The sequence below is a fragment of the Oxyura jamaicensis genome, chromosome 4 (assembly GCF_011077185.1).
Source record: "Oxyura jamaicensis isolate SHBP4307 breed ruddy duck chromosome 4, BPBGC_Ojam_1.0, whole genome shotgun sequence".
In the NCBI taxonomy this organism is placed as follows: domain Eukaryota; kingdom Metazoa; phylum Chordata; class Aves; order Anseriformes; family Anatidae; genus Oxyura; species Oxyura jamaicensis.
In genome coordinates, this window is record NC_048896.1 from 20,082,855 (window position 1) to 20,110,411 (window position 27,557).

Genomic DNA, 27,557 nt, shown 5'->3' on the forward strand with positions numbered 1-27,557 from the left:
CCTCATTATGTTTACTTTGCACAGGTCACCTCTTGTCATGTAAATTTTCCAGACTGGAATAGGAGGAATAGAATAAATAGAATAGAAAATAGAAGCTCTTCTAAAAAGTGAAAAGGATTTTCTCCATCTAACCAGATGCCAAAGTAAAAATAAGATCCCTTTTAACCTCCATTTTTGCTGTAAGTTTGCAGTGCCTGCCCCCCCCCCGCCCCCACCAGACCCCCCCTTTCCCCATTCATATGCAAGCTCCTGCACAATAAGCAAGTTCACTTTGAGGGTTCTAAGCATGAGACAAGATGAGGTCTTCCCTGAGTAAATTCATAATAAATAGTATGTTGACACCTTTTTGGTGTTATGATTTTGTCTCTTTATATCAAACCAATAGCACCAGCACAAATATACAAAGCTCCAGAGGAACCAGAATAATGTGGCAAAAGATCACAGCTAGTAGTGGCCTTGTCACAGCCAAACAGATAATACTTATCTTGCCTTTAATCCCACAGAAATAAAGCCATTTCCACCTACAGTAAAAGTGGCTCTTCTCATACAAAGGGCCAGAACCTCATAATAGTAACCATAGTGCAAAAACAGTGAAGGTGATTTATTTCTTCACTTAATATTAATGGTATGAGAATCTGGCCACCAGGGATTGTGATGCTGTAAAATATGCAGTAAACAATTATTTCATTTATATGAAGAATAAGTACTATATTAAATTTGAGTTAAATATTAAATGAAGAATGTATTAAATATTAAGATGAAGATTCTACACACATATTATTTATTGCAGATAAAAATAACTACATATATGGTTGAGATTAATTTATCCACCATTTCAGAGGCTTTAGGGAATGTCACAAATCCATACACAGTCTGGATTGGTGGGTTTTGTATTTTTGTGCAGTGTCTAGATCTAAGAATTTTACTTGCACGCTGTTGCCATTATTTACATTTTTAACTGCACCTCAAAAACATAATCCTACCTTTCTCTATAGCACAGATCATTAGTATGTGTCTGTAAAACTTTCTCTAAACAGATTTCAGCTTTACCACAATGTATCTCTTATGGGAGATAATCTCCTAGAAGACAGGAATCTCCTAATGGAAGGGAGAAAAATGTGCATGGTAGAAGCAAGGACCTGAGATGCTTCTGTAGCATTTTAATAAAGTTTTCCCCTCTTTAGCTCTTTTCTGTGTCTTTCTCTCTGTCGCCCTTCTCCTTGATGATTAGTCACTTCAAGAGTGGAGTTTTACTTTTAGGCCATCCCCATGTAGATGATGGTCATGCATAGGAGGCTCAGGGGTGACCTTATCACTCTCTACAGGTACCTCAAGGGAGGCTGTAGCGAGGTGGGGGTTGGTCTGTTCTCCCACGTGCCTGGTGACAGGACGAGGGGGAATGGGCTAAAGTTGCGCCAGGGGAGTTTTAGGTTGGATCTTAGGAAGAACTCCTTTACCGAAAGGGTTGTTAGACACTGGAACGGGCTGCCCAGGGAAGTGGTGGAGTCACCATCCCTGGAGGTCTTTAAAAGACGTTTAGATGTAGAGCTTAGGGATATGGTTTAGTGGGGACTGTTAGTGTTAGGTCAGAGATTGGACTTGATGATCTTGAGGTCTCTTCCAACATAGAAAATTCTGTGATTCTGTGATTAGTCCTTGGAGGGTAATTAAAGGCGACATCTGAAGCTGTATTATACTTCCTTCTCTCTCCAGAAAACTAAACTTTCTTTTCCCATAACGAATATAATGTTTGCTGATTGAAGACTGCTATAGTAGAGCATGCATTTAAGTCATGCATAAAAGAGTATATAAGAAATTATTTCAGCAAAATGTTACAAACTGCAATATAGGTTCTGAGGGTGTGATATTTTCTTCTAATTCCTTTCAGTGTGATGAAAAAGTTTTTTGTGAATTTTCTGTGTCCTGTACTGATTTCCCTAAATTCATTTTCCTTGGTGTGATTTAACAATATTATCAGATTAACGAATCTGATGGCATAGTTATTATTAAAAGACATATACTGCAAAGCATCAGACCCTGGAGGACACTGAGATGCAGTTTCATGATCCCTAGTAACTGACATTTGTAATCACAATTGTTTACTCTTTAAGCCAAATAAAATTCATGAAATAACCTTTTCTTTCTATCAAAATCTCTTTGTTTTCATCTGTTGACAGATGAGCACAGTGTTGTATCTCTCAGGACTGCATCTCTCCTCACAAGTCATGTCCTTCAGTACAAAGACCTTCACACAAAAATCAATCAAAACTTAAGCTATCATTCACCACTTAAAGATATTCTGCTAAATCCAAGATCAGATATAGGGCTTTTTAAAACTACCATAAATAAATAAATAAATAAATAAATAATTGTAGCATATGAAAGGGATAGCCAAAATGATCAACAGACCTTTGCCCCTTATATTGCCAAGAGGTTCTCAAGAGGAGCTATTTGTTCCTACGGAGAGCTTCCCCAATGAGATTTATGTGTTGCAGAATTTTTTATTAGTGAATTCTTTGGCTTCTGGAGTGAGATTAAAATGTAAAATTCCAGTTGTGTTCCGGGGGAATTTTTGGAGTCATATATAAGGGAAGTAAATCAATGAAATATGTTAATCTGTAGCCATGATTTCCACACACAGATCATTTTAGGAAGGAGTCTGTATTTTAATTGTACCCATAGTTCTAGCATTTTCTTTGAGAAAGATCCTGTCTTGAAAGATATTAAAAAATGAAGTGATCTTACATCCAAGGTAATTTCACAGATTCCAGTATTTTCTCAAGCCTCTGTGAAAACTTAATTTCAAAACTCACATGAGATTTCACAGAGGCCTCAAGTCTCACAGGAAACAAATCAAAAGTAAACATGTACAGGAAATGTCGAAGCACAATAAGCTTTTGGTCTTGAATGCCAGAATTGCTTTAATTCAGCACTGGCAAACCAGGCAGTGGTACTCTTCTCATCAGTTGCACCTTCTAGTCCTGCTGGTTCAATATTTTGTCTTCCTCCATCTTTCTTGGCTATAATCCTTGTCAGGTTAGCCACTACCAGAAGGTCAGCAACTGTGACATGAAAGGGTTTAAACTATGTTCTCTGATCTGACATATTTTTGGTGTAATGTTGGACAGTTACCTGGGTCTAAGGTTTTTCAATGGACTCTTGCCATCAAACATCTTTTTGATCACATGTGATGCTTTTTGATGTCTTCTCTGGAATTCTGATATTCTTAGCAACACCCCACTTGAAATTTTTTGAAGAGTACAATGGTGACTTACTGTAAATTTTCTGAGCAACTTCCCCCAAAGCTCAAATGACCTTTTTTGAAGGCAATAATTTTGGTACTGTATTTGGGATTCTGCAACTAGGCTGTTTCTCTACATGTATCTTCCAATGAAACTGCAGTTTATATTAGCTGATGGGAAACATACACGGAGAAAGATTATTGTATTCTGTATTCTGATATTGTATACTGCTTCTGATAAATTCTGAAATACTTAACTTTTGCATTTCACCTAGTCAAGGGCAAGTCTCATGCATTAGTCAAGACCCTGTGGAAATATATCCCTTGTTGCTCAAGCACCTCTGAGAAGAGACATGAGGTTTTGCTAAGCCGAGAATGAATATGTAGCGTTGCTATCTCTACTCTGATATTCTGGGCAGCCCATAAGAACAGGAATTTCTGTTAAGTGCTCAGGTAGGTAAGCTCTTGGTAACCATGCTTTGCACTGAAACAAACATCTCTTTAAAAGATGCCAGTGTTTCTTAGTCAATTCTTACCTCAGAAAAGTTAAGCAAACAGGTGCACGTGGCTGTGCCACTACAGTCAATTGCCTCTACCTAGCAACATTCATGGTTAGATTTCCTTCAGTCCACAAGGTAACCAGCTCTTATCCCAACATAATAGGGTTCCATCACAGTAACATTCTCATGGCTAACTCTGCAGATATTCTCTTTACTCCTGCTACCCCCTTGCCTCTCTGTGGTTGTGGATCCTTTTATTGTAGAGCTACAAGACCAAATTAAATATATCAAATTCAGCACTATCAAACTGACTTCCAGACTATCCTCCTTAAGTAAGTTTCACAACATCTAAAGCACCTTTCACAAATGCTATTAACAATAGCCATCTTACATATACTCAGAATTTTCCAAACTCTGCAGGAATCACGAATGCTTCAGCCCAGTCATACAGTGTGAAGGCATATCCACATCATTAACGAGCAGCTCATTAGTGGCCTTTAATGCCTCATCCCTGTGACACAGAAAATTATATCTATTTATGCCTTTTGGGTCTCTTTTGGGGTTTCTCTGAAATTGTATGTTGATAGTTCTTAAGAGTACAGTCTTGCAATCACAGACAAACTTGAATAATGCTCATTTCTTCTCATATTCTGCAAGGGAAATGAAACTCCCCCAGTCATAGCTGTTCTCAATATAATAGGATGTATATAAGTTCGTGGAAAAAGAAGAAGAAATTAGGTAAACTAAAACACACAGTTTTCATTTAAAAAATACATAAACTTCCATTTTCTCTACACCTCTATTCAGCATGTCAGAGCAAAACCTGTGTTAGTCCCCGGAATTGAACAAGAGCCCTTGGAAACAGAATTCTGCTTATATAAACCATTACTGCATGTCGGGATCACTTCAAACCATTATTTGGATATAACCCAGAAGTGTCGCAGTAATTCAGTCCCAATGCTCACACTAGAATCTTTTGGATGGGGGGGTTGTACTGCAGAACACTGCCTTCAAGCAGACTGAAAAACACTGAACAGTAGTCATTCTTTGGCTACAAGTGGCTATATTCAAGGTTGTTTTTTCTTATATTTTTTACTGTAAATTGAATTTTACTGTAACTAGAATTGCATTCAATTTGCTCTTTTCAATGTTTTGAAGGAGTTTGAAAGGTTTATTCTGCTTCACTATAAACAGCACTCTGCAATACTCCCTGTAAAACTTGGTGCATAAATCATGAACCAAAAGAGATTACAAAGAGTTAATTTATTTTTACTAGGCTTAGCCTATGCAGCAGGGGAAGTTTTTTTACTCGTATGAGGTAATAAAGTCGCAATATTTTTCCTTTCTGATCCTTTACATGCATCTTTCCAGGATAAAAATACTCAGGGTATTTTTAAAGGTGTATGCATATTTCATGTTATTTTATTCATTACATATTTTGGAGGATTGAGTTTTTAGTAGTACGTACTCCATTATTCCTACGCATGCACATCCATGGTCTCACACACATAAATTTGATATAGTAACATCAACTTTTTTAAAGCTTGGGAACATTAATTTCCTCTAAAATTGTTATGTTGTTTCCCATCTTACTGGCTGAATACAGTGGCATGTTGACATTTCAGGCTTAGTTGATGATTTATAGGGCCTGGTTCTTTATAAATTTACCCCAGGCTAGCCCTGATAGTTTTAATCTACTCCAGGGAGGCTAATGGCATTGCTCTGGTATGAAGGTGGGATAAGAGAAAGGAATTGCATATGAATGCAATTACAAGCAGTGAGTGATTTGCACTGGGATGTTACTTTACTGTATTAGGGCCTGATCCAAATCCATCTGTAGTCCAGAGCAAAGGCACTGCAGCTCTGGATCACACCTAGGGACCTCATGTTAGCGACATCCCCACTACGCTGTAGCTATCAGTTGCTTGTCTCATATACCACACCACCAACCTCTGGGCTAAAAAAGAAAGTCCCACTCTGGAACTGGAGCTGCAGCACCTCGGTGCTCTAAGAAGTGCATTTGGGAACATAATGGTTCACAAGGAGCCCTGATTCTCTTTCTCAAGAGCCAGTTCACAAGGAGCCAGTGACTCTCTTTCTCCCCCAGAGAGGGTGATTCATAACACACTGAGGCCTTTAATCCTGGCTTCATCAGCTGGGGAAAAAAAGACGTATGCAGTTGTGTGGCTGTTCTTTTACTGAGTTAGGACTTCTTCCCTTGTAAATGAACTTATGAGACACCAGGACTATCACACTGTTTCTGGTGATGTACAATGCCTGTTTGCACAGTGGTATTGTGCTATTACTATTCATTTTGATGGTGTGTTTCCTTCCTCTCCCTGCGGTTGGTTCATCTGAATTGTTGCCAAGATGGTTGCTTTGGAAACTAATTAAGGAAAGCCTTTGGTTATAAGCAGAGTTTCAAGCATTAAACTATTTGAGAGACAGATGCAGAAATTAAGGTAATGTCTGCAAAGATGAAAGAGTTTGTCCTTTATACGAAGAAGAAAGAACTAGGACTGAAATAAAGCAACTTCTGTACAACACCGATTTTTTAAAACCTGGACTAGATATGTGAGCAAGCGATTTTAAAATCAGACAGTGGCTTAGAAGATGTGAAAAGAGATTCCCAGAGCTGCTACAGATGGCAAGATGCTCAAGTACAGTGGGACAAAAAAATGAGGAGATCACACGTCGATCAAGTTCTAGCAAGCTCTCCCTTTCCCCACAAATATTCCACATTTTCCAAAGATTTCTTGTGAATGTTGTTTTTTGGAAAGTATCAGCGGAATTAATGAAAAACCAGTTCCTGTCCCCACAGTCCAGGTATGGCATGGGAAGCATCAATGCATACATTTCCTTCCAGAGTACATTGAACATGGCAGCGAGAGGCTATCTCCAAAGTGCCCTCAGGCTTGGCTTTTCTGCCAAGATTGTCAGCAAGGGTAACAATTAGTGCCAAGAACAGAAGCAGCTCCTATGATGTGGACACAGGCTAAATAATGAGTGGGACCCTCTGAGGGCTTTGTGAGGGCAAACAGAAATGCACAAATCCTGTGTGCTGAAAAACTGCAGAGGAAGGCAAACTCTGAAGCAAAATGTGCTTTTAGTTACCTATTATCTGAAATTCAAAGCAAAGACATTCTATCTCTGAGTGCAATGGTATCAATTTAAACATTGTCTCCGGGATAATGGTTAGCTCTATACCTGCAGCAGCGTAACCGAGAAAATATTCTGGATCATGGTACATTTAATGGCAATGCAGAGGTTGCCTTATAAATATGCCTCTAACTTCAAAAAGGCATACTGCAAATGTGGTGGTAAAAATATGCAAAATATCAAAAGCAGATGCATGTGTGTGCATTGCTGTGTGTGTTTATATCCCATGAATTATCATAAAACATAAAATGAGTAATTGCTACTATTGCAGAAAATTAAAAACTCTAATGGTGACTTCAGGTTCATATGCCTCTGGCATAAGAAACCAGATTTGCTTGGCATCAGTCTTCCCCATGCAGTGCTGTGTGCATTTATGCTGGGACATTTCGTATTAATTATTATTATTACTGATCAGCTACATTTAAAATTGTGCTTTAATGCATTTTGAACATTTTCAAAATTTGTGTGCCATTACCTCAGTCATTCTGTGGGATGACTAATACTCAAACTGTTAAATTCCTGTCATTTGGAATCTACCTTGCATTATGAAGCCTTGATGATGGCTTGGGAGAGGCATTACTATTTACAAGCTAGAAATTCTATCCCCAGGTACATGTGAAATGTGCTATACGTGGGTCAGATTAACCCAAGATGTTGCTTCTCCCTGCTTTAGCAATCCATCTCTGGCTCTTTGTTAGTTTTATAGCTGATAGCAGTAGGCCCTTCAGGCTGATACAGCTGTCAGTTTTGACATATGCCCATTTTTTACTTACCTTTTGCGAGCTGCTGTCCTGAGGGTAACTGACTCAAGTAATTCCCCTTTCCTCCCCACGTGCTCATACAAACCTGAAGATGTGAGGGGAAAGAAGTGACCTGTCATTCTACTTTAGATCCCAGTTTCAACAATACTCATGGGCACCTAATGAAGAAATGCCCTATATTTTAAGTTTCTAGTTCACTGGAAACATAAAAATGAACTGTACCACTTTCTGAGTGATGTTACACAACATTGTACATATTGGATATTCTCTCCTTCAAGTGTCCCACTGCATTTATAGGCAGTTATCATGGCTGTTTTCTATGTCTATTGGTGCAACGAAATGCTGCTGTTTTGTATTTACACCCCAAATGGGAAAGCTCTTGTGCAGTGAGCCCACACTTCTGAGATCTGAACCACTCTGCAGAGGGATGCAGCAGTGCCTGCACTGAAAACCTGCAGAGCATCTTCTTAATCTTGAAATTTCAGACTGAAGGGTCAAGCCATAGTCAGTGCTTGCAATGGACAGAGTTCAGTCAATCAGATTACCCTTAGTCCTATGGATGCTTTACTTCAAGTCTCCTTCAGTGGTTTGCCAGTCATTGTAAAATTTTGGGGACTGCATTCTCTACTATAACATTACTTCTGCTTTGTGAGATGCCTCCACTCAGAAGAGATTACCTTGGAGTCTAATCTATATGACTATGTTTAGAGATAGTGTCCTTTTGATAAAAGCATGCAGTCTCTGGAATAATCAGGTCTTTTGTAAGGTTTCACCATTTTGATCCTGAACGGAGTTTCTTCCTCCTTATTTTCCCTCAGGAGTTTTACTTCTAAATGGATACAAAGCCACTCTAGTCTGAAATACAGCTTGTTATCTTGGGAATAAGAAAAACCTATTTCTTAACTCAAAAACATGTCTCTAAATACACGGTTGAACAGGCTAAAGCTTACTGTTAGTTCTCAGAAGAAAATGTTCTTCTGTTTATGAGAACAAAATTTTACATCTATCTGTGAAGGAATACTGAAATATTTTAGCATCAAGGGACAAGAAGTGTGGGGAGCTTATGAATTTTGCATGACATAAGTGTTGCTATCTGTATGCTTGAGAAGCCACTAGATGATTAAATTGGATATAGTTTTGTTGTGCAAGGAGGGATATGGATCCATATAACTAAGTTCCACAGAGCTATAGGGAAAATAAAAACAGATTGTAACCAAGAGGATGACTATCTCTGCTTCCTCCTACTCTGCAGCTGAGGAGACAGGGCCAGAGGTGATTTGGGCAGGGCATCCACCTTTAGGACACAATATGGGGTCACACACAAGGTTCTCTGGATGTGGACTGAAACCAGATGTGCTGCAGATGGAAACCTGGCACAAAAAAAAGGTTACCCAGGAAGAGCAGGAGCTGAGGTATACTCTTTTTCCTCCCTTACATTTACATACCAGGGAGAGACAGGAGAGAGACATCCTTTCCTGGGTACCAGCCAGCCCCAAGAAGAGAAACACCTTGTATGATAGGTATCAGCTTTTAGAAACATAAGGACATACAGATGCGCCAAGTACTAAAGGTATATGGAAGATTGAAGGTCACCATCTCACGTATCTGCAAGTCACTGGAGGAAGGTACAAAGTGTTCCAAGCAGAACCTGAAGTCCCAGAATAAAATCCTCAGGTAGGTAATTGGCTTTAGATAAACTTATACCTTTGGAAGAGAAGTGCACCCTAGTTTGAGCTGGTTGAAGAAAGCATCAGAGGAAGAGAACTGTACAAACTGACCAGCCTAACACAGAAGAAGAGGTCATTCTTAATTAATCTGAGCACTAACATGAAGCCATGATATATTGTTTCTGGAGCAGAGAACTGACAAGCCTGCCGAATGACCTGGCCTGGAGCCCAAAAGTCTGATAGTGAGCTCAGCATGTGTGCAGACTGTTTAGTGCTTTCCAGACTGTTTATTTCTGCTGTGACTTTTGCTCTTAAGTAAGTCCTATTTACGCTTCTCAAGTCCAGGGTCTCTGACAAGTGCTGCTGTTGTCCCTGATGGAATGAAATGGCTAAACCTATGCCAGCTCAGTGGGAAGAGTTTGTCCTCCCATGCTTTGCTATCACAGGCAGGGAGGCCTGACTTCCCCTTGCTCTCATTGGGAGAAAGCTTTAAGGCTACCTGCATCTGTGCTGCAGCATGCTGTTAACGAGTGCAGATGGTACTGCCTCTTAGCTGAGCAGACTTTCTAGACTCCACACAAAGCACTGATTTGACTTTCTAAACTGCAATGAAGCACGAGATTTGAAATATGCAAATCCAGTGTTATCTTTCCCCTCAGTGGTATGCTATCAGCAAACACAGTTGGCTATAAAGAAGACAACTCACCACCCCCTTGAGCAAAATGGCTGGCTGGATTTAAGTACTGCACATGTTTGTGAATTCTTTTAGCTACCTTACAAGAAGATAACAAGGCAAGCAGAGGGGAAGGAGAAGGAAAAGCCTAAAACCAATAATTGTTCAGCTATCAGCCTGGGGTCCACTAGTACTGACTTTCCCTGCAGAAACTCATGTCACTGCTCTAGGGTCTCAGATTAACAAAAATATCTCTGGAAACTGTTGCCAGAAGGTATTTATAGCATAAGAAGCATCAGCTTGGGATCTTCTTGGACAGTTCTTTGAAGTGAATGGTCCCAGTGAAATTAATGGGAAAATACTCCAGTGAAAGTGCTGCATAACTGGAATCCTCTTGTATGACTGCTAACAAGACAGGATTACTACTAGAGTATTTATCTCAGAAACTATGTTTGATTTGCTTTACTACCTAGTTTTGTTTCCTAAACAAAAAGTTGTAAGTCCATTTTTGGTACTGCAAATTCAAACAACTGTGTTCATGAGGTACCTTCAATTAAATTAAGTAGAAATAATCCTATTACATCTGTAGGGCAACATACATGACATAGAATTTGTGTGTGAAAATGTCTTATGGATTTGGTTGAAAAGCAATGGACTGATTATATTTAACTGCTTGGCTAAAACTGGTTGGGTCATAAAATCCAACCACAAGAAAATTTTAAGATCTTTCAGAAATATTTGAGACAATTTAGGACAAAGATTTCATGAAAACCAATTTCAAAAGATGCACATCAGTGATACAGCTTAAGGCTTGATTGGAACTGAATACCTTGAGAAGAAACTCAGTGAATAAATACATCTTTTCCATTTTCTAGGGTTTGTTTATGGCAGTGAGGTCAGTTTGCTACTAGTTTACCATACAGCATTTCTAAAAGACATGCTTTATGAAATTTAAATGCTACTTTTGATCTACTCCATTCCTTAAGCCCACAGCTAAATTTATGAAGTGGCAATAATCAGAGAGCCTTTCAGTCTTAATATAAGCAAATTCCGCATACTAATGAATAAACAATCTGCATGGACTTGGTCCTATACCAAGCCCACCTTTGCTTCAAGCCAGGCAGCAGGGACCTGTCCTGCTTCTGCTCCCTGGGATGTGTCTGTGTCTCTGTTATTATAAGATCTCTTCCAGCATGTTGCACAGCACAGACGGGGATGCAGGCCTGTTGGGGGCACCCTGTCATGGCTGGGGTATGGCCATTCCCCTGGGGCAAAGCAAACACTTAGAAGGCTGTGCAATAGTAAACCAGTCACCCCAAACTCAGTCCTCCCCAGTAAAGGTGTTTGAACTGTAACACCCACAATTTAAGCCTGTTAACAGTAATACCTGTGGAGACAGAAGGGATTAATGTCCCCCAGAGTGCCAATAAACATTTTGGACTTCCAGCTGAATTTTTCATTAGCAATATTTCCATTTGAGAATTCTTCAGCATGATTCAAACTACTTTACTGGCTTTTTATTTCCTGTCTCACGTTCCAGTTAACAAACCGCGCCTGTCTTGCAATCCCTGCTGCCAGTAATGTTGCTCTGGCAGCTGAGGTTTTAGGATCTTAACCTACTTAAAAATAATTCATTATTAACTTTTTGCAAAAAATATCACAGAGACATTTCCTCATAGGTTACATGTAAGTGCTGCCACCTACTATGAGCATCGGTGAAGAATTTTAATTTTACTAGGTAACTGGCCAATCACTGGAACTCAAATCTCAATGAACATTCAATTAATTTCTAGAAATAGATGCTTCTGGAAACACAAAGGAAGTCTGTTATATAGAAACCACAATGCCTGAAAAACTTAAAAACATACCTGTTCCAAAATGGTGTTTATTCTGTCTACTTCACAGTCAATTAAGTATCTTTTTTCTTGTCGCCTGTCCATCTCCTCTATAATTCTTCTGAATTCTTGAACATCCTTTATGCTTCCTACAGATCTGGCTGTCACTTGCCAGTTGTTCTGAACTGCTGCTTCCATAATTGCCTGGAGAATGGAAAATCCTGTACGGGAAGAGACAGTGCAGCCATTTAAAAACAGAACAAATATAAAAACTACTTTGGATGTTTGACAAAGGGTTCACGAAAAAATTATGCCATCTAAAGGGACACAGACTCACTAATAGCCTGCAATTGCTTCATTACTTGAGAAAGCAACGTTTCCTATTTCTGCTATGCCACTGCCAAAGTCACTGACTTCAGCAGAATTGTTCGTCAGTATATTACTGTGAGGGCATATCAGAATCTGTCCAATATATCATATTATGACCCTCTCAGGAATGTTTATGGTCGTGCTGGGGTCCATGCCAGCTGAGAATAGGAGCCTGCAGCCATTATTTGGGCAAAAGTCCATCAGTTTCAAGAGCCAGTCAGAAGGGGTAATTTGCCTGTGCAGACTGCAGCGATGGGTCATTAACTGGCAAAGATCCAAGCACTGCAAAAGAATGCCAATTAAGTCATTGTACTGGTTATTGGAGCCCTGAACCACGGGAGAGTATTTTACTGATGTTCACTTTGATTTCAAAAAATGTTTTTAAATACAGAGTATAGCAGCATTAACTACACTTTCAATGCTTATGTTGAGGTAACACCGACTCATTTAGCACCTGAAACAGAGGAGAGAAGCAGCATGGACTCACCAAAGCCTGCACTGTGAGGAATTATACCAGCAACAGTATTTCATTTCTTGTGAACAGCTGTGCCTGGGCTGCAGACAGAACTCAAGTAAAGTCCCCAAGTAAAAGATGGTGGAACTGGGAACAGTAACCTTCAAGTCATGCTATGCAGGAGCCATTGATTTACAACCCCTAATCATATGACATAGTTGAGAATTTGGTGAATTACCTGTTTTGATTCAGGAAAATACATTTTTTTGCATCACTCTAATTGTTTCAAATCTGGGAGGATGCCAGTCAGTGACAGAGTCCATCTACCTCAAACCTATAAAGTGGTTTCCAGTGTGGTTTATTTGTACAGATGCATCCCTGTGAGCTATGTTTCTGTTCAGATAATTTATAGGCAGAACTTTCAGCCTGATCATTTAGTCATACTGTGGATTTCTCCAGCCTTTACACCTACAAACATGTTCATAAACATACATGCTCAACAGATAATTTACTGTGCTCTGCAATAAATAGTTCCCTGTGCTCCCAAAACTGAAAAGACTTTGAGCTCCACAAAAGCAAAATATTCCCTGTTTTAAATTGTACCAATAGCTATCCTGAACTTAGGTGCCATTGTAGGGCTACAGTGATAACAAACAACTTGTGCTGGAGTCCGATCTTCCGCAGCCTGAACTAAATTTGTCATGACTGTCTGAAGCCAAGAGTCACATCATTACGGATACAAACAAGTAAACAGGGTGATTTTCTAGAATGCAGTTAGATTATTATAATTTACCATGTGACTTCTTTAAGTCTCACTCAAATGTTCTCACTTTCCCAATGCAGCCTCCTTCATTCTGAATGTGTTTCCTCATATGAATGTGTTTTATTATCCCATGAAAGGTGGGAATTCTTTCTGGCTTCTTCTTTCCCCTGAGACTACTAAAAGGGAGGCATTTACATATATATAGTACAATGAACTCAGTCTTCCTTAACATCATATTCTACAAAAATGGCTGTGATGTCTGTGACAGCATTATGATTCCATTACATGTAGGAGGAAGATCTATGCCTAAGATATTTGGTTGGCTACAGATGAGGAATTTTGATGTGGGAGCATAAATACTACAAATGGGGATTTACAAATATTTTGGGTATAAAGATATGTTTTAAAAAAGAAGTGATTCCAGTAAGCAATGTATATTTACAACTTTGTTTCAACATTCATATGATGTGTAAGTATGTATCATGGTAAGTCTATTTTTTTTTTCACTCTGACTTGAATAAAATGGTTCAATGGATTATAAAAACATGACGAAGAAAATCAATAGCTCTGTTTTTCAATAGTAACATACAAAATTATGAATTGTCTAAAGGAAATAAATGAAAATGAACATGCTCGAGTGCAGGTGCCGTTGACTGACTGCCATGTATCCTGGGTTCAGTTAACATTTTTGAGTCAGAGCTCATTTTGTCATCATTTTGAATATCTCTGAGAAAAGTGGGAAATTTTCCTAATTTTGTTCAATTGCGTGTTTGTGTGTTTGTGGGGTGGGGTGGTTTTGATGGCATGTATTAGTCAGTGGTTAGCATTTCAAGAAAGAGAAGAGCAAGGTTACTCAGCAGCATTTCTCTGCATGAAAATACAACCATATAAGTCTTAGTGCAAAACTAGTTCTGGAGCTTCATCATTTCTGCCTTCTCTACCTCCTGTTCCTCCCTGTCACATGAAATCTTTGTAGCCACAGTCCCCTTTATCCTCGTCAGTTCTTGAAATCTCCCCTGTGGTCACCGTCTGTACTGTGTCAAGTAGCTTTTCATGGGACTTCTTCCTCTAGGAAGGTCAGTCCTCTGATCCTGCCCAAAGCCCATTCCTCTTTCTTTTCAAAAACACTGTCCACCCTTCCTGCTTTCAGAGATGCAACCAAGTTGTTTCTTCAGAAGCGCATGTTCCCAGGCTCTGATCTCTCTCCATGCTGATTGCCTTTGGCACAATTTACTACATTTTACATTGCTACCTGTTACGTAGTATTTCTGTAAACAACACGTTCCAGGCTCCAGCTGTACTTTACTATTAAGAGTGCTGTTACATAAGCTTTGTGACTGTATAAATAAAAGGACCATTTTATCTTCAGATGTGAATTTCTCTTGCTCCTTAACACAACGATGCAAGCTGTGCCTGTTCTGGGGCACTGCTTTGGTAAACAGAGGGGAAATAGTACTCCCTGTTTTGTGACCAGACCTGTGCACTGAACTTTTCGATTTCCTGCCCTCCGGTAAGCACACTGTGTGAGTGCTGCACAAGAGATGCTTGCCCCGAGCACCCTGGCGGTGCTGAACTCTCACGAGTGCCTCTCATCTCATTCACCCTACAGGAAACCAGCCAGCCACTGAAACTCTCTCTGTTTTGTAGGTTTTTTTCTATGGTCTGCATCAGATCTATCCAGAAAGGCTAAAGGACTGATAATCCACAACAGCTCTGCAAAGAAGCCATGCAGGAAAGGTTTTTGTTAATATTGTTGCTGGTTTATACTACTTCAAATGCTAAAGCCAGAAAATATCAGATAAGGGAAGAAAAACTGACTTCCTTCTAGGCAATGACAGCATCTAAACAGGCTCACAACACCATTACTAAAATTCAGTGATTGTTCATTCTACAGTCATTAATATAAACACAGACAAGAGGAAAAACTCATTCAGACTCCAGCCTGAACCTTCAAACTCCTTTTTTCTCAGTCAGACCTTGGATGTGAAAAAGAAACAGGATGGAAGACATATATTTCTCTGGAAGAGCTGTTTCTGAGGCTACCTTTTCTGATAGCACCATATCCCTTTACTGCACTACATTATTAATGTGTTGGCATTACTGATTTACAATTATGTCTGGTCACTTGATGGCAATGTCCATACTTGCCAGGTCAGATAAAAGACCCACATTATATTCTGGTTCCTTCTAGCCATGTACTGGGGAGTGGTTGTACCTGTGATTGTCAAATGCAATCACGCAAGCTAATCGGATCTGCACCTTCTAAATGCACAGGCAATCCTGGTCTTAATATTTAAGTGTGTCATTGTCTGGCTTATTCTTAAAACAGTGATGATATAAAAAAGCTAGTCCTCATCTAAACAGTCCACAAAATGATGGGCTGGAGGCAACTATAGCAATAAAACTAGAACAAAACCAAGTGCCCAGCTCACCACTCAGTGAACTGGAGCAAGTATTTTGATTTTTTGCTGACTGAGGCTTGCAAAAGAGGGAAAATATTCAATATGAATTTCCCTCAAAGCATGGAAAATATAATTTGTTGCAATGCTGTATCTGTGCATTAAACATCCCAGACAGAATTACACTCTTGGCAGTCCTCACTGCAGCTGGGCTGAGACACTCATACATCCAGTATCTTCACACTTCTGCCAGGGAACAAAAGCCTGTATCTTTGTCTTTCAAATCATTCCTCTGATACAAGGATGTCTCAACTGACCCCACTATATACAGGTGAAGAGGACATTTCACTCCTTTTAATCTGTCTGTGAAGCTCATAAAACTTTTCTCACATCCACATAAGCAGAATTCATCCAAGCAATTTGCTCAGTCAGATGAAATTCTACATATATCATCATTGAACTTACTCAAATAACAGCAATCATTAATGTTTCATGAGCAAATGACCACACTGGAATGTCTGCAGCATCACGTGAGCTCTCACAAGTGACACCAAAGCACTTACTGAGAAAAAATTAGGAGTGATGTAAATAAGTCCTTCTCTGAATGTTCCAGGTAAGATCTTGGACCTTAAACTCCTATTAGAAATGAAAGAATTTTTGCTTGCAGTCCCTCTTTCTTTTGCCTTGCTGAATACTGAAGATCTTCAAGGGTTATCATTTCCTGGAATACAGCATGTTTGTGCCAGCTGAATGAACATCAGTGCTGATACGAATACTTGTGTTTTCAATCTGTGACATGATTCAAAGAACTAAGATTCTGGTTTATGAGTGAACTTCGGGGATTTAGGTGTGGACTCACATTTGATAAGGGCACAATGAACTCACCAGGAAGGAGGCCATCGAGGCAAGTGCTTCTCCAAGCAAACACAAATTCTGTGATGCCAGTTTACATTAAAGCGTACCAGAGGTCTGAAAGCTGAGATACACTTACTTATTCTGTGTGTTTGGCACTGGGCCTAGCACTAATTTAAAAGCAAACAGTTCAACGTATTAGGTATGATTAAAAAACATCTACCCAACCCAAAACACACCCCATCATTCAAAATCCAAACATGGCAGGTAAGTATCCTTTGCCTAACTTGTGTCAATGTAATGATTTTACAGTGGTGGAAGAAGCAATGAACAAGCTGATAAAATTGGTCACCAGGAAGAGATGTAGCAAATGAGTAGTACACTGGAGTGCTCCCTTGTCCAACAGGTACAAGTTCAAATCATTAAATAAAAGTTGAATAAACACATTCCATCTGTTTTTGATCTGATCACCTCTATCTGGCAACCAACATGTGATATGTTGCACGCTGATGTTCTGGTATCAGACAACCTTCTAGACCAAGTCGCAAACATGCTCTATTGTTGTTTTTTTCTTCTGCTTTTTCTATTCGGTAAACTTCTAGTCTACCCTCTACACATATTACTGCAAACTGCCTTCCATAAACACAGAAATCTACACAAACAGACATGTCAGCTTGGTTGTGTGAATGTGAACTTGCCTGGCCCTAAAGGAGAATTTACAGGAACCATCTGGTCTGCATTTGTTCAGGATGGGATGTAGCTAAACATGTAGGAATTCAGACCTGCTGAACGCAAGAGTTTTTTTTTTTTTTTTTTTTTTTTTAATAAAAAGAAAAAAACTCTTTCTGAATGCTTTTCACCTTGATCCGTTCTTCTGTAACACTCTTGCATCTAATTTACTCAAGTTTTAGGTCAGTGCAACTCAGTTTTTTTGAATGCAGCTGTGCTATTGTAAAATGAGAGTAATGCAGTAAGGAACCAAAAAGCACAATAACCAAGGTCAGACGTAAAGATGCCATAAGCAATGCTGTCACTTCTGTAAGAGAACTTTTACATGTGACTTTCACAACAATGTTGGCAGGTCTCCTAGCATATGACATATAGGTATACCTCAATACAATAATATGATCCGAAGTTTATCGAAACAGCTGTGTTCTAGTTTTTGCCTTGCTATGCCAATCTTTATTTCATTTTTTCCAAATGAAGAATAATATTGTAGCTATCATAGTCTCCTGGATGCAGATGGGTTAAGAGAAAACATATGAAATAGAGACATTTTAAAATGAGACTATGTTCTGCTTGAGGAAAATGTAACTGGTAAACAATTGTGCAGAGAAGAAAGAAGAACTAGAACAGAAGATCAACGAAAAAAATGTATTTTGAGAAGTGACAGAAGGTGAAGAGCGATATGTTGTTTAGTGGGCACAGGCTGTAGGGTATCATTTGTGTACTTATTAAGAACTTTTGATGCTGATGCTATCAGAAGGCTGACAGAGGCAGCGGTGAGGGCATGCTGTCACCAGAGGATGATGAGATTTGGGAGGCGTGGGCCTTGGGGTAGGAAAGGAAAGCCCTCCCAAAAGGAAAACATTTTTACAAAATGCAAATGGTGAAATGGTAAAACTACATTAACATTAAAAATAATTAACTTCCAAATTTCATGACATTTTCATACAAATAATTAAACTGCTTAAGTACAGAGTGATTTCATTTGCCAAGTTCTACAATGAATCCAGGGCTTTCAGGTCTCTCTCCAGTAGACCTGAAAGCCTGAAACTATGAAGCAAGCACAATGCTGTCATAAATTCAAAACCTGGAGTTTAACTCTGTAGTGGGTTTATGTGGCAAGGTTTTGGTAGCAGGGGGCCATAGGGGTAGCTTCTGTGAGAAGGATCTAGAAGCTGCCCCATGTTTGGTAACAGCCCCACTGCTGACCAGAGCTGAGCCAGTAAGTGATGTTGTTTTGCAGCTCTGAGAGAGCATATTTAAGACAGGGAAAATAATGCTGCACCACACAGCAGCTGGGAGAGTGAGAGGAGTGAGGAACAGCCTTGCAGGCGCCAAGGTCAGTGAAGAAGGAGTGGGAGAGGTTCTCCAGGCGCCGGAGCAGAAGTCCCCTGTGGCCTGTGGTGAGGACCATGGTGAAGCAGGATGTCCCCCTGCAGCCCATGGAGTACCATGGTGGAGCAGGGTTCCACGCTGCAGCCCGTGGAGGAGACCAGGGTGGAGCAGGTGGACCTGCACCAATGGAGACTGTGGCCTGTGGAAGACCCCTGCCGGAGCAGATTCCGGGCCGGACCTGCAGCCCGTGGAGAGGAGCCCACGCAGGAGCAGGTGACTTGGCAGGAGCTGCTGCCCGTGGGGGACCCAGGTTGCAGCAGTTTGCTTCTGAGGGATGGACCCTGTGGTACGGACCCATATCTGGAGCAGTTCTTGAAGAGCTGCTGCCTGTGGGAAGCCCACGCCGGATCAGTTCAGCAAGGACTGCATCCCATGGGAGGGACCCCACAGCACGGGGGACAAGAGTGACAGAGAAGGAGTGGCGGAGAAGAAGCGCTATAGACTGACCATAACCCCCATTTCCCTGTTTCCCTGTGCCACTCGGGGGGAGGAGGTGGAAGAGGGTGGATGGAAGGGGGAAGGTGCTTTTAGTTTCTTTCCTTTGTTTCTCGCTTCTCTAGCTCATTAGTAATAGGCAATACATCTTACTGTCTCCCTATGCTGAGTCTGTTTTGCCCATCACAATAATTACTGTGTGATCTCCCTGTCCTTATCTCAACCCTTGAGCCCCTTTCATCATATTTTCTCCCCGTTCCACTTTGAGGAGGGGGAGTGAGAGAGAGGTTGTGGTGGTGCTCAGTCGTGCACTCATGTAAAACCACCACAAACTCCAGTGATATTCCCAACACCAGTTTCCTTGAGTGCTCTGAATTGTCCAGCAAGGACATACTGCAACTGACATCAGCAAATTCAGAATAAACCATTTGTTTTGTACCATCCTGCATCCTACTGGCGTCAGGAAACCAACAATATGTATCATAGGCTATATCTAGCCTATTTAGATATAGCCTGCATGTATCTAGGCTGCATGTATCCAAATGCAGCCTTCTGTAGTGGCTCCACTCATTCTGTTCACCTGTGACTTCTATCCCTTGATCTTACTGTTTTGGAACCTTGTTTACTGCCTCTAAAGGGAGCAAGCTGGAATGTGTCCACACATTCTGGGGCCTGCAGAGCAACCTTCAGCTTTTCAGCCTTTGAATGATGTAATCAGAATAGAAGATCTTTGGGGCAAAAATGAAGAAATCAAGATATTACCAAACACTTCCTTCAAACCACTAAAGTTGGGTTCTGTCATTACTACCATCCATTGGTTACTGAAGAAAACAGATCTGGCCACCCTGGACAGAACCTCAGCCATAATCCTCTTGATGTCAGATGCCGTCAAGTTGACCAAAGTCAGGCCTAACTGAGATGCTTTGGACTTAGTCTGTCCTTAACTCCAGGCACATTTGGATGACAACCTCTTAGGTTTTCTTTATAGTTGCGAGAGAGAGACCATGCAAAAGCAGTGCCCTTTTTCCATGTTTGTAACACAGAAAATCAGTGGAAGATAACACAGACATGAAATTGTGTAAGGCATCATTTTGTAGGAATCATTCACAACCTGTACCTGCAATTGAGAAACTAAAAGAGAACAAAAATCCCAATGTGTTGACTAGCACTCAACTGATGAGGCTAATTACTGCACTTTAAAAATACATACCTAATTGTGTTTACATATTTATCTCAGCAAAAAGACTCTAATTAGGAGTCACAGTTAGCAATTATCAGGCTGGAAAAGAAAACCTAACTTGTCTGCAAGATAACCGAAGTACGTTCCATGTGAAGCCAGTTCTCAAAGGGAAAGCTTAAAAAAGCTAAAAATCAGAGCATGTGAATATATTACAAGATACATGGTGAATCCTACTCAGTTTCTGGTGACAATAGTGACTTTGAGGGGATATATTTGGCTTATTTTATCACTTGGAGAAAAACGGGAAATGAAAAGCTACAATAAAGCAACAGCGAGCTGCTGCTCGGTGATGAGCCAAGCTGTTGAACTACCTTTCTCAAGGCTTGACTGGCTGATCTGAGTGGGGTGGTGTAATGAACATTGATTTTACCTAGGAAACAAAAGGTCTGCTCCTGTACAAAATGCTAATACTGACCTTCCCATTGGCATTGATACAGCTTTGTGGATTTCCTTCCTCTCTTCAATAAGCCTGCAGAACTCCTGATCTATCAGTGCCTCACTGACACATTTTAGCCTAGCTTCATTATTTTAGAAGCACAGGGCATGGACTTTTATCTCCCACAGAGTCTATACTTAACACAAAGCAGTGCCTATCATGGGAGATATTTTTATATCATTCAGTTTTCAGAAAAAAAATCTTAAAAATATATTAATAATGTTAATATTAAATACATCTCTAAGCTCTGCAAATTAACAGATTTACTATCAACACTCCCATATGAAATAGACAAATAATAAATTTCACAAAGAATGAAAAATGATTCGTCCTATGCCATACGGAGAATTAGTAATAGGGCCAAAATTCAAATTCATGTTCTCCTGATTCATTTATCTAGGATTTATTTTTATGTCAAGCGATAACATAGTTGAACATATACTTTTAAAGATTTTTATACTGCCTACAAACACAGTAGCTAGTGAAATTACAAAGTAAAACCATCATTACGTTACATCAGAATCATTTTGTATCTGATGTTATTTGCTAGAATAAATTGAAAGCTACCTAGCCCCTACTGAACTGGGATACTGATGGAAAGAGTTGTTTATTATTCAGGGTAAAGTTGCACAATTTTGACACAGCTATGAATAAACGTAAAAGGAAAATATTGTGTGAAATTATCATTTGAGAAAGGAAAATAAAAATGAATTAGTTTTTAATTTTAAATAACTTCTTTAACCAAAAGAGAATATTAGTGCATTTATTCTGATACATTGGAATAGGGAAACTTATCCACTTATCAACAGCAGAGGATTTGGGAAATAGCTAAAACTTGGTTTCACTTATCTCTGCGTTAATCTAAAGAGCTAAAAATGTATTTTCAATGTATGCTGCAAACTTAAAATTATTGATAACAGAAGTTAATTTTTTGCCATGATAAACACAGGGTTTTTAGCATGAACGTTCAAGAGCATTGCTGCCTGCTTTCTCTTAAAAACATGTCTAGAGTTGCTGAGTCTAAGAAATGATAAATATTATTCCTTTGAAGAAACAATCACAGGAGATTATGGTAATCGGACTATGAACTGAAATACATATTCATCACAAAAAACAACTAGGTTCACCTTAGATAAATGTCTTGGAAAAAATTATGCTAGTTGAACTGTCCTCAAACATGGTAAAATTGTTCTTTCTATCTGACCTTCAGTCAATCATGTTAGAAAAATATTTATTCCTGTCCCTAACCTTTATTTATACTTTCTGTTTCTCAAACTACCTGAGCAAACAAATCTTTTGCCTATGAGAATTTTTGTTAACAGATGCTATCAGCCTTTCAAAGTCTCTCTTCATCAACATCTCACCCTTTGCTATCCAGCATTTTAATTGCCCTTGCATCTGGAATGCATCTCATGTCCCAGCTTGTAAGTTAATTTACTTTTATTTATTCTGAACACTAAAAAATATAGCAATCAAAGGGTGAGTGCTGATTTTAAAAATATTCTGAAATTTAAATGAGTTTTTATGATAATATAAATGATAATTTGTCGATCCATACTCACAGCCTGCATGTGTGTTTCTTTTCAGTCACTCTGTTACTTCTGCCTTTTTATTACCAAGACCTAGCAACATGGAGGTTTTGTACAGCACTATTACCTGTATTTTTTTAGATCAAGCTTTTCTCTTCATAACAAGCGCATATTCATTAATTACAAGGTCTCATATTAATTTGAGACAGATCCCTGACTACCTGGCCTGAACTGGGCTTGAACACACAAGTACAGTTCCACTGCAATGACCAGAGCACCGGATATATATCATGTAACTTCCTTTATACTGTTTCTTGCTGCAGTGAGGCAACAGTATGACAATGTACATAGTTAGCAGATGGTTAGCATGACATCGATATACAACACAACACCTGACCCAGCGTAAAGCTTAGGGGTAACAAGCTACTTTTCAAGACATTTAACAAGAACGAGGAGGCAGAATGAGTATGTATGGTCTCAGTGCTCTGCGTCAGTGACCCAATACCATTACTTCCTGCACCATCGTGCTCTGGACGTCAAAGAGACTTGGTTTATTCTACAGGATGGTGACAAAACAGGTTCACATCACCTACAGAGCAGAAACTACCAATTGTCAGTCAGGAGTTTCCTAGATCTTTACCTGCTATTGAATAGCAGGTAAATATATAGTATTTAGTAGTATCTGATAGTGGAGGGGAAACAATGCCCTGTTAATATGCAGTTCTATAAACCTATTTGAATATTAGAGGTCTGTTTCATTATATAAAAACAACAACAACAACAACAACAAAACATTAACAATTTTAGCATTAGCCATCCCTTCTCTGCTAACACACAGATTATTTTTCCGCTGCTGCTTTGTATTGTGCAACTTCTAAATACAGAGGTTGTAGTCAATATACTTAGATGGGGGAAAACACAGATTTAAGTATCTGTGGGCAGTTACTGCGTATGCTATTCCAAACTTAGCTCTTGGAGGCAGCTTAGATGAAATATTATGCTGGAATACATGGAATGTGTGAATATTCCAGCACAGATATTCACTAAAGGAAGATGGGAATGTGATTCAAAACTTTAGCTCTGGCTCCATTTTTCCAAATTTTGATGTGCTCACTTGGGGAAGGAAGGAGAGGGAGGGAGATTCTTGGGGTTGGCTCCATACTTTAACAAGGGCTGGGTTTCAGACCCAGATTTTCTAGTTTGTGATCACAGCATACCTCCTTCCAAGACATTATGCTCAGGGTTTTTTTTTTTTTTTTTTTTTCCCTGTGGTGCCATACCCTTCATTTTTATGCTACACAAATAGAATTTGCACAGGAAGGCATAACACAATTTTCAACTACCAAAAAAAAAAAAGGTAACATTAGCTAGGCATGGACAGTTTGCCTCACTTATTGCTCTGATAAATGATGGTTTAGAAAGACTGATTTGATGGGCTTCATGGAGAAACAGAACTCAGGGAACAATATATGACTTCAAAGGCAATTTCAACAAAAGCTCAACCTTACCATATCAACCTACCTTAGACAAAACTGATTCTGCATATAAAGGATGTCTCAATAGACAAGCATATAGCCTCAAAAGTTGTACCCATATTAGCATAAATGCACACTACTGCATCACCACGAACACGGAACAGTATCCATAAAAGGTTACGAGTGCTTCATTCACCATGTGCCCATGGTAAATGGCAGACTTAAATAATCTAGAAATGAAAACAATTTGGTATGTGAAAAAAAATGCTTTTGCCTGTGATCCTTTCAGAAAAGGGTTCATATCATAGTGCAATGTAGATAACATTTTCACAAGTGACTTGGGTAGGATGGTAGGAGTAGATTTTCAAGGCAATTAAGATGCAGTTGCTGAAGCATCTGAACAGGTAGGGTACCTGCACTCTGCTGATTTAACTTTAAGGCATGCTGGTGCTTAAGGTGCTTTTCACAACGTGCCTACATTTATGCTGAAACCCTAAATACCTCTGAAAGACCTGTCCTGTGTGCCTTTGGAAATAATTTATGAAAATAGGATATGCGTTTTTCAGAATACATACTTTGTGGCCTGCTTAAAAAGTGGCACAGAACTCTCTACAGAATACACTTAATTAGTTATTTCATTGCAACACGTTCAACAAGTGCACAGATAAGGACTACCTGACTAAAAGGGATGAGCACATATCTGAGAAAGACTATCAGTGGTTGCAGAGTGGCAGAATGCATATTACAAAAGGAAGGGGTTGCATCTAAGCTACAAGCTCCTTATTTTCATAATATGAAACTAAATTGTACTTAATGTTTTCTCAGAGTTGTTTCATAAAATTTGGAAGCTGCAACCAAAACATCCTTGGGATCAGTCAGCCTCAGTACTCCAATTACTTTGGGCTTCGCACCCAATTACACTTACAAGTGTTTACTCTTATTTAAAACGTTTATATGCTATTGAATATTCAATTCAATATTCAGTGGAACAGAAGAACTCTTCTATTCCATTTGTTTTGACATTACCCTGATAAATGACTACTCTTCTGTGACTCCAAAGCTTCACAAATCTGATTGCACGCTTAGCAAATTACAATGATAAAACGTGCAAAAGTTTTGTATTATCTAATCTGAAATAGAAACTATATAGTGAATGGTGCACAGTGCTAGAAGCACAAACATCTATGGTTCTATCACTCAGTTTATCATTACTGTAGTCATTTGGGCAGAATTTCACAGAACAGGCCAGGTTTCACAGAACAAGTGAGGTCCCTGATATACAGAATGGGAAGGTTGCAAGGGTTCTGTACAGATGAATGCTTAAAAACAGAAGTTTATCATTCCACCACTGCCTCCTTCCATTGGGTGGCACTTATTTGATGTTTAGTTATTATTTTTTCCCCAAGTAAACTCAATAAGATTTATTTTAACACTTTGTGCCACTGTACTAATCTCTGTGCAGGCATGAAAAGCAATGGAAAACCAGGTTGGTCACACCTGTGAGCAACTGGTATTGAATTCAATAAAAAAAATCCATCTATCCTGACTAATTTATAAATGTGGAGATGTTCCAGGCTCAAAACATAATGGTAGTGATTACTCCAGGGAGCTGGTCCCCTCTGATCTCAAAGCTAACCCTCTCCTTGCAGTGAAATATCAAGCCAACACCTTTCTTTTTACAGGAAAATGTTCTACTGTTATTTCTGGGGGAAAAAAAAAAAAATTAAAAAAATTTAAAAGCATATTCTTTAAACACTGGGTTCTTATGACTGTGCTATAAACTATAGTGTATCAGGAGGTCATGAATCACATTCTGTGCTGCTGCACAGACCAGTTCTCACTTGCCTTAGCTATTGTTAACAAAAGCAGCAAAAATTTTGTTCCTATTTAAAAAAGTGCTTTGCATGTCTGCCCTTATTCTTTGGATAGCCCTTTTGGCTCTGCCGGTAATGGAAATCTTGTTGGTGTCTTCACTCCTGTCTACCAGAAATAGCACTGTTGTTGACTCCCTTGCTACACCTCACGTCTTCTGCTCATTTACTTGCCCCATCATTACGATTTACTGCTATCACTTTGGAGGATGTGGAACTGAGAGCTGATTAAAAACAAATGCACGCTGAAAGATGCAAAGCTGAGATTATGGTCTGACCATGTACCATTAGTGGATCTGCCACAGCAGACCTTCAGCCTAACTTAAGCACACTCCCAAATGTCCTTTATATTTAGGACTCCAGAGAGGGCTAGATTTATGCCATCATCTATTCCTGAATGGCAGATGAGAAACAACCTGACTTTCCAGTTTCTCTGCCTTACATGTAACACCAGTACCTTATTTTCCGCATGCAGGAATATTTTCTTCTCCCTCTTACATCTTGGAACAATAACACCCTGGGAGTGAAGGAGGGAGAGAGATAAATCAACTATATATTCTCTAGATCAGCTCTTTTCCATTCCCCATACAAGAAAAGAGATTTAAAATGCTGTCAATGACCACAAGCCTAAATATGCTTCAGCTAGAGACATCTGAAATTTTTGTGGGAATTCTGAGAACACTTCCGAATATGTCAGCCGTATTTCTGCAGAGATTCTATGTGTTGCTCCTAAAAGGGTTCATAGAAAGACTGAGTTTGGTTCTAGGCATACAATTCCGAAGACAAAAATGACCTCATGCCATTCAGAACTTAAAAGCAAGCAATTTGCAACATTTTTCATGTAATGCTTCTGCTCATCATGCCATGACCACAAAGTGGTTCACAATGCTTCCAGAACTCATTTACAGTCTAGACCTGCAAATATTTCTTTTGAGGCACACTTAGGAATCACTAAGTAATTCACTAAATCCTAATCACTGAACACCCCTCCAACAGCACCAGGTTCCAGAGAGCTTTGCCATTCACTGCAGAGGGAATGGCAACAAGCGCTATGTCAAACTGCTTACACTATTAAACACATATCAGCAAGGCGATTCTGTGATTTTTCACCACATGTATTGTAGTTTTTCCACTAGGCTAGTGGCTTATTACTTCATGTTAAATGCAATAAACTGGCTGGTCTCTTGAAGTTAAAAATTAACTTGTTAAAATTGAAGTTAAAATTAACTTAGCCATCTGCAGTACATTATTAAAGAAGAAGCAAAATGATGTTTTATTTTATTATATAGAAAAAAACTGGAAGGCAAGCCTCATCACCTGTATTTGTTAGCTTTATAAACTTCAGCTCATCTTTCTTAGCTCCCTCCTGACAGATGTCTTCAAACACCAGGACTCTAATTTGAACCAGCAGCACTTACCAAAGTGGAAATTCATGTATGTTAACAAGAAATGAGTATGTAGCTGTCAAGGCTTATCAGGAGTAACTTAGATCTTTCTAAATAGTTGATTTTATAATGGCCAAAGAAGAGAGAAAGGGTAAATTTGAATCCCAATGATCATCTTTTAAAAAGTTACAAAGAACATTTCTGGTCCATGGATTTCAGCATTTCAGGTACATGGACAACAGATATGAGATTCAAGTAGCATGGAAATGCCTAATACACTAGACATACCTCCCATCAGCTTCTCTAGTAATTTTGCATGCAGCTGAACATCTGGTGTGGCACAGGAAAGCTCTTTGCTATCAGACAATCTTTTGATTTTTCTCTTAAATAAA

The 27,557-nt window shown here is 39.3% G+C and overlaps 1 protein-coding gene across 5 annotated transcripts in view; it reads right to left on the bottom strand.

Moving 5' to 3' along the window:
• GRIA3 (glutamate ionotropic receptor AMPA type subunit 3) overlaps positions 1-27,557 on the bottom strand; it is a 149,540-nt gene that overhangs the window by 66,570 nt on the left and 55,413 nt on the right. For all 5 annotated transcript variants that reach the window (XR_004750109.1, XM_035323693.1, XM_035323694.1 and 2 more), the window contains exon 4: positions 11,870-12,057. Coding sequence is in view for 4 of the 5 variants with exons in the window: in XM_035323693.1 (XP_035179584.1) it covers positions 11,870-12,057 (188 nt within the window). In the remaining variant the exon portion in view is untranslated. The remainder of the gene's footprint in view (positions 1-11,869; positions 12,058-27,557) is intronic.